Source organism: Pseudomyrmex gracilis, unplaced genomic scaffold (genome assembly GCF_002006095.1).
Source record: "Pseudomyrmex gracilis isolate BER0280 unplaced genomic scaffold, ASM200609v1 scaffold_315, whole genome shotgun sequence".
NCBI classification, from domain to species: Eukaryota; Metazoa; Arthropoda; class Insecta; order Hymenoptera; family Formicidae; genus Pseudomyrmex; species Pseudomyrmex gracilis.
Window position 1 is genome coordinate 125,794 of NW_018020899.1, and position 8,872 is coordinate 134,665.

Genomic DNA, 8,872 nt, shown 5'->3' on the forward strand with positions numbered 1-8,872 from the left:
ATATAGTTGTTTTAACAAAATTATAATTTGCTTAAATACATACACATATAATTTGCTTAAATAACTTTGAATGTACAACACAATAGGACAACACAATATCTTGTCTGCTTATAAAAATAAGCAGTTTGATTAAATGAAAAATACTTAGTACGAAGAAATTCAGATTATATTCAATTAAAGTAAATGAGAATTGCCTATTTCATCTTTTTTAACAGTATCTTTTATTTAAAATTATCACAACTTATGTTCGACAAAACAATTCATGGTTTAGTGAATTAAATATGTTTTCATTACCACTATTGTTAATTCAACTTATACGAATTTGTTATCTTTATTACCACATGCTTGAATTAAAAAACCAAGTATTTCAGATAACAAACTGAAACTCAACTAAACGCATTTAGTTGAGTTAATAGTATTTTTTTCTCAGTGTACAATTTGTTTTCGAACTGCCGTCTTCTCTGCACGATTGCGGATATCGACAAAATCAACCGCGAAATTGCAACAGTCTGACGATTAGCGTATGGCAGAGAATATCGAAATTTTTCGTCAATTGTTCGGTATCAATGGCATTATCCGCGTACACAGACATTCTCCGGAACATCATAAAGTCAATGGTGTAGCTGGTGTGCAACGACTGTGTAACATCAGCCTGGCTGTGCAATTTTCTCTTTACGCGGAGAAAGAGTAAAGATAACAAAGATTTTTCTTGTCAATTTCGTTTTACAACTTTACAGTTGGGAATTTGAGCTGAAGACCGGCGCCGACAGCGGTATGCTGCTCTACAATCCCGGTCAATCGTCCCGCGCGGATTTCCTCGGCATTGAGTTGTTTGAGGGTAAGATTCGACTGTTGATGAACAAGGGAAACGGGCCGACCGAGCTTATACACAGCACCGTGATAGCTGATGGCAAGTGGCACAGCGTGATCGTGGTCTTCAATCCGAGCGGTCTCGGCATTACTGTCGACCGTCACGAGAAAACGATGGCACTGCCTTCCGGCGGCAATCACTTCCTCGACCTGGCTGACACGCTATACATCGGCGGCACGGAATTGAACAAACGCGCTCGGGCATTCAGCAAGGGTCTCAAGTCTGGCGACGTGAGTTACAAGGGTTGTATAAGGAACATGGTTCTCGACAGAAAGGATCTCGGATTGCCGGATGTCAAGGTCAGTCAGGGAATCGTCGTCGGCTGCGTTTGGGGATATCCGTGCGCCGAAGTCGATCCCTGCGTATCCGGATCGTCGTGCACGCAGCTGGGCGTCAATTCATTCCGTTGCAATTGCGATCAACCGCTGTGCATCAAACCGAATTACGCCGAGGACTACAAGGTAGATCAATTTTAATTGAGTTTTGATAAAGCTCTCTCCGCTTGCTTAGCGGAAGATTACGATGCGGTTACTGAGCTAATTATGTCATCGATAACTATAGCGTATGGATTTATGGAAGACTCGAAATAACACACACGATGACTCAGTCAAAATACCATGTACGCGCGTAAAGTATTCTTTGATAATAATTGTTGTTTATATTCCCCGAGTCGAAATTTAGCGTCTACATTGATCCTCAATTTTTCTTTTTTTATGTAGGAGTAAAAGAGATGGTAGATCCTACTTTGACGCTGCTATACGTCCAAAATTTTCTTTTTTCCTGCTAAAGTTTTAAAGCAGGATTTAATTTTCAGATCAGACTGCGCATTGCAGGCACTGATAGGTTCAAAATAAGCTCTGATAGGCTCAAAGTAGGAGTAAGAAAAAAAGTAGACGCTACTTTGACGCTGCTGTACGTCCGAAATTTCCTTTTTTCAAAAATTGAGGTTCAATGTAGACGCTAAATTTCGACTCGGGTCAATTGATGCAAAACCCGAGTCGAAATTTAGCGTCTATATTGATCCTCAATTTTTCTTTTTTTATGTAGGAGTAAAAGAGATAGTAGATCCTACTTTGACGCCGCTGTACGTCCGAAATTTCCTTTTTTCAAAAATTGAGGTTCAATGTAGACGCTAAATTTCGACTCGGGTCAATTGATGCAAAACTCACGAAAATTATAATAATATATGAAATTAACGTTATGAAGTTTTTGTTTGTTTTTTTTGGGGGGGGGTTTGGTACGCGGACGTATCTCTGATGACGGACGAGAAAAATTTGATCGTACAAAACATTGCTGGTATTCGAACAAAGCCGACGTCTGTAAAATAAGAAGTGGCCTGTGTTTTTACAGATCTATTCAAACTCTACTTTGCCAGTAAACTTGGAAATTCTCTCGTTGAGCCCTCTATTAGTTTCCGAAGGAGAGCAAGTGCCGGTAACGGGCGACAACATCGCGATGGTGTTGGACATCGCTAAATACGGCGTGGAAGAGACCGGTGTCGTATTCACTCTAGTGACACCACCAACTTACGGGACGTTAGTGTTGGATCCTCTGACATCTCAAAGCGATAACTCGTTTACGCTTCAAGATGTCAATCAGGATAAGGTAACTATCTAATAATCAAAATTCTCGTCTCGCGTATCTTTTAATTAATAATCTTTTTTAATTCTTATTTATCAAACTCGCTCATATAAATCTTACGCGAGGACGATTGCGCGAGACGTATTAGCGTTTATCTGTCGGTTGCACGTGTGACGATAAAGCTGACTTGTAATCGTCGAGAGGTTTGCGGGAAACACGTGTAAGAGATGAAACTCGATCGGCGTGCACCTGACGTTAATTAATATCAGGTGACTAAACAAGCCGCAGTCGCGCGCGCGCTCGGCCAGTAGACCGTAGAAGGCGCGGAGAGAGAAATATAGAAAGTCATGTGTTCTTCCAGTTCGTCATAGGAACCACGCGCTGCTATACATAGTACGTCGCTGTAAGGACTAACTTTAGAATCCGCCGGTTGTGAGAACACGGAGGGTTGGCCGACTTGTCTTGCTCTCGCTTGCCTATACTCTCTCTTTCTCTTTCCTCTTTGCTACCCGCACTCAATTTATCTAGCGATACACACTGCACTATTTATAAACCCGCTCATTAATAGTTTTTTGTTGAAGATCGCGTTATTATCGGATGATCTTTTTTCTTTTTATGTGCACGCCGCGCCTTCGTCTCTTTTTTTTTTTTTTTTTTGTTATCACCAATTATTTTCTAATCGAAGAAAAAAAAAACAGAAAAGAAAAACACTCGCTTTCTTTTCCCTTGTCTTTCGATCTTGAGTCGGCCGAGGACAACGCCCACTTGATATGCTAATCGACAACTCCCGATTTAATCCCCGTCGCTCTCATTAATTTCAATCGCTTGTTCGAGTGCTTAGATCGAATGTCAGAAAGATTAAGACGATCGTCGGACGCTCTAACGTATATATTCGTCCATGATTAATTTTGATTTTGTACGATATAATGTTGAAGACCACAAGAAGAAATTGATAAGTCGATTTTTGGAGGATTTTTTGTTTTTGATGGTATTTGGTAGTTAAAACGGAGTATTTTAATTTATCCAAAGCGAGAAAAAGGAAAATTCTTGATTAAATTCCGAGATATAAACATTTTTATGAAACATTTCTGTATAAACATTTATTTTAACACAGAAATACATATATGTTTCGAACTTTAAAATCGATCTCCTCTAAAATTACGAAAATGTGAGAGAGACTTATCAAGTTTTTTCCCTAATATAAATATCTATGTTAATGAAAAACGTGAATTCGATTATATATGTGTACACACGCACATATATATATATATATAGACATATTTTCCAATATCCAGCGAACGGCTCTCAATGACTTATCATTCATTTATTAGTTAAAGACTTCACACAGAGCCCGAGATGAATCTCAGTTTTAATTATTATCTATGTTAATATCTCTTAATAATAAAACATATTGTATATATGTTATAATTATATATGTTTATAATAATTTCTGTACACGTTATTATATACACGAATCCCGTATTACGTCAAACGTAATATATAGTATTAGATGTTCTTATGATAATTGACTTTCCTGACAGATACAGTACATGCATGACGGTAGCGAAACCACAGAGGACAGCATGATTCTGGAATTGACATTGGTGGCCGGGACAGGCTATACGCTCCCAGGATACCTCCAAGGACGCCTCAGGTTTCCTCTGCACGTTAACGTCACTCCTGTCAATGACCCACCGTTGCTCGAGATACCGACTGCAAAAGTGCTGCGTCTGGCTCAAGTAAGGCACGAAAATAATCTTTAACCTCCTCTTTCTTCCTGTGTGTGTGTGCTGTGTTTTTCCTCTTTCCCTCTCGCGTCCGAGCGCATTATTACGACACATTTTTCCTCGAGTCGCCGGCGACAATGCGATAATTCCGAACCGTGTTACGTCTGGCGGAACAACCGCGCCGGTTCACGCCACTCAACTAAATCAATTAATGGAGACCAAATGAAATAGTAGCTTATTTGTGGCTCGTGCATCTTCGGAGAACGTGGCAATTTAGCCGCGGCGAAATCGATTTAACTCGCTCGCGCGCCGGTCATCGCTCTTAATTAACCGCGCGTGTAAACTCGCGCGAGAATACGTGCGTACACACACGCGGTGCGTATAAATTGCGTGTCTTTTTTTTTTTCACTAACCGATCCGAATTCTCGGAACAGTAATGATCGTAATATCAAGACGGAAATTGTAACACCGTAATATTCGCGGTAAATTGATCTCACGCGTGTCGAGATGCGATCTTAACAAGCTACATAGCGATATAGCTCTTCTTGTAGCTTATATATGCAACAGATTATATAATCATATATGTATGTATATATATAATATATGTTATATAATATATGTTATATAATATATGTTTATATATATGTATATATATAAACGCAGTACATATAAATAATATAAACGAACACACAATATATGTATAAATAATTTTATGTTTATTCTATTAAATATTTATCCGTTATATATAGTGTAAGTCCTAAACAAGTAGATAGTATCGATATGTTAAGTGTGGTGTTGATGTCGGCAAAAATAAAGAGAAAAGCACAATTTCTCCTAAATATAACATAACTCATTTTAAACAATTAAAGAATCTTTTAAGGCTCCGAAGTTTCCAAACTAATAAATATATAATCGGTCATGAGAGCCGTTCGCTAAGTGTTGTGCGGAAATTATACGTGTATATATATATATATACATATATACGTGTTCACGTGTAAATTTTTACACGTGAAATTCAAATTGTAATAACAATTCTAAAATTCATATCGGATGCTATACTTGCATCTCGTATAAGAGAAATCCCAAATACCCCCTTAATTGAAATTAAATTTATAACTCATTTTGTTTTTCAATCACTTTACAACGCGAAAAACTAGCTAGAAAAAATGAGTTATGTATCCGACATCTTGCGTCTCTCACCTAATGTTTTTACGTCATTATAAAAATAACAGCAATTTTTTACCGATTTTTTTCATCCTTTTATCCAATATGCCTGTGCAGCACGCGCCGAATGATTTTGAGCAAATAAAAAAATGTGCGAAAAAAAAAAAAAAACACGCTAACGTTCGCAGGGCACAAGAAAAATACTGACCAAGGAGTTAATATGGGCCATAGACGCCGACACCCCTTCGGAGATGCTGATTTACACGGTTTTACGAGCGGATACCGACGCCGGCCACATCGAGAGAGTTACTTATTCGTCTCGATCTATCGACACGTTCACGCAGGCCGAATTAATGCAAGGTCTCATCGCGTACGTGCATCGTGGAAACGGTATGACTCCGTGTCGTTATTGAATTATAATTACGCGCACAAAAAATGCTTGTATATCTTTAATCATCTTGCACTAACCTGTTTATCTGTTTGTTTTTTTTTTGTTTTTGTTTTTGGTTTTATATGAATAATTTGTTTCTTTCGAATTGTATACAATGCAAACGCCGAACCAACGAATGAAAAATGCATAAAAATGTTATATTTTGATTTGAAAATTTTTATATGAGCGCAAAATGTGTTAAATGTTTCAGCGAAACCAAATGCGATGTTGGGTTTGAAAGTGAGTGACGGCATCGAGAGCAGTCAGCCCGCGTATCTCCGCGTGTCGGCTTACCCGTTACAGATCAAATTGACGCACAACACCGGCCTCGTTGTGGTGCATCGTTCGTTCTCCTACCTGACACCCGCGAATCTTTCGTTCGCAACCAATTCCGACGACAACACCATCGAAATTCGTTACGATATCGTCTCGCTTCCGTATTATGGCGTATTGCAGAAACTGAGAGACGTCTCCGGCAGTTGGGTTAACGTCGATCACTTTACCAGCCGGGACATCGAGTCGAACGCTGTACGTTATTTTCACAACGTCGGTAGTCCTAATCAGGACGATTTTAAATTTCAAGCGAGCGTGCGCGAGGTAAAAACTCAGCAGACTTACGATTTTCGCATCACATTTATCGATCTCGAGCTGAGGGAAGGCAAAAGATTGCCTGTTGATCTCACTGCCGGCACGTCGAACGCAACTATCACGAGCGATCATTTGAGGTATCAGACGAATCCGCTGGTCACATCGCCGGGCAAGATCGTGTTCGCTCTCACAACGGGACCGCGGTACGGCAATTTATTTCTGTCCGATCGTAAACTAACAACGGCCGATGTGTTCACGCAAGAAGACATCGAGGCCGGCCGCCTTGTCTACCGTCTGTTCAGGCGGGCTTACTCCAATATTCTCGACGAAATAACGTTCAAAGTTAATGCGCCTCAGTGCATCGAGATACACGCCAACTTGAAGTTCCGATATTACCTCGGCAAGAATGGCAAATCGCTCGAGGACACGGAGAGCATAAAAGTTGACGAGGGCTCGAAGGTACTCCTCAGGATCGCGCATGTAAATCCAAAGGAGTACGGGGTATCATCTCTGATATACAATCTAACAATAAAACCGAGTCACGGATGGGTTTCTATTGCAAACGGCACGAGATCACACGGACAAAAGAACGTCTCGTCTTTTACGTACGAGGATCTGTTGACGCAAACGGTCTATTACGTGCACGACGATTCCGAGACAAAAGAGGATTTCTTCGAGTACGTAGCGGTATCTTTGGATTCCGTCGACTTTATGTACATTGGAAAATTTCGAATCGATGTAACGATGAAAAATGATAATCCGCCGGAACGAATAGTCGATAAGATCTTTCATGTCGTGTCGAAAGGCGAAAAACTTATAACGAGCAAGGACATCGCTTACACGGACAAGGACGTCGGCACTAAACCGAGCGAGCTTATCTACACGAGAAAAGATGTTCGAAAAAGCGGAATATACAGAGTGACCAATCCGTCGTTACAAATACGCGAGTTCTCGCAACAGGACATCGACGACGGCTTCGTACTTTTTCGACATCAGGGAGACGAACGTGAGAAAATCGAATTCGGTATCACTGACGGTCACTTCTATAGGACCGGCGTTCTTGAAATCCAAGCCAGTCCGCCTTATATCAGATTGCGGGAGAGCAACGGCTCGGTGGTGCAATTTAACAAGTCCGTGGTGCTGCCGGCAAAAGAACTGGAAACAGAAACGAACGTTTACACTACGGAGAAAGACATCAAATACACGGTGTGGGAGAAGCCGAAATACGGTGTGTTACTGAAACACGGTCGGGAATCGAACAGTTTCACGGAAGACGATTTGAAACACGATAGCGTGTCATATAAACATTTAGGTGGGTCTTCAACGAGAGACGCGTTTAAATTCAAAGTGTTCGTTAAGGGCGCCGAGACCGAGGGTGTATTTGCGATCAAAGTCTATCCGGAAAGTTACTGGGAGCCGTTGATTGTGCAAAACAACAAGATAATATTCGTCGAGGAAGCGACCAGCGTTCTGCTGAGTCAAAAAAGCCTCGAGATAATGCACCCGAAGATATCGCCCTCCGAGATCGTTTACCACGTGCAGGAGTGGCCGCAGAACGGCTACTTGGATCTGCAGCTTCAGGATGAGCACAGCGAGGAAACGAGGGAGGAGTACAGCGGCAACGCGGTTAAACACTTCGAGCAGAGTCTCATAAACGACGGCCGTGTCTTTTACGTTCAATCGGTGATAAATCAGACAAACGATCGATTCATCGTCGACGTAACCAATGGTGGTATCACGTGGTTGCGCGGGCTTAGCGTGAACTTTGTGATACTGCCGGAGAAGCTCTACATCGCGGCGAAGACTCTCACCGTGATAGAGGGAAAGAACGCGACGCTGAACGAATCGAATTTCTTAGTCGTAACTCCGTATTATGCCGGTAAAGTGACAGATTATAGAATAACAGAAAAACCGAGACACGGTACGATTCTCGATTTCACGAAGAACACTCAAGTAAAGAAGTTCTCACAGAAGCATCTGAACGCCGGTGTTATATTGTACAAGCACAACGGAGACGAATTCCCGAGAGATTCCTTCAAGATGGTGGTCACCGCTGGCGATAAGACCAGCGAACCTTTCAGCGTGCCGATTATCGTTCAACCCGTTAACGACGAAGTTCCCGTGCTGGTGAATAGAACCAAACTCAAGGTTTGGCAGGGTGGCTCGGTCGTTCTGACGCCGGCAAACTTGGCGGCCGTGGATAACGACACCGCTCCATCTGATATAACGTTTAACGTTACCGGAGTGAGAAACGGATACATTTCGTTAGTCACTTCGCCCGAGATAGACATTTACAATTTTACGCAAAGTCAAATCAACGAGTCACAAGTGATCTTCACGCACACGAGTAAGTGCATTCTTGATAATCATAGAAATTTGTTTAAATATATACACAAGGAGATTATTTCCACTCGTGATTTATAAAAATATAAAACACTAATAAAATAATTCTGATTGATGAACATGCTTAATTAATTTATAATATAATTATATATATATATAATATATATA

General features: G+C 40.9%; 1 protein-coding gene across 3 annotated transcripts in view; it reads left to right on the forward strand.

The window, feature by feature from the left end:
- Positions 1-8,872, forward strand: part of LOC109860025 (chondroitin sulfate proteoglycan 4) — a 51,480-nt gene that overhangs the window by 38,680 nt on the left and 3,928 nt on the right. For all 3 annotated transcript variants that reach the window (XM_020438860.1, XM_020438859.1, XM_020438861.1), the window contains exons 6-10: positions 738-1,332; positions 2,222-2,476; positions 3,994-4,191; positions 5,532-5,733; positions 5,985-8,708. In XM_020438860.1, the coding sequence (XP_020294449.1) occupies positions 738-1,332; positions 2,222-2,476; positions 3,994-4,191; positions 5,532-5,733; positions 5,985-8,708 (3,974 nt within the window). The remainder of the gene's footprint in view (positions 1-737; positions 1,333-2,221; positions 2,477-3,993; positions 4,192-5,531; positions 5,734-5,984; positions 8,709-8,872) is intronic.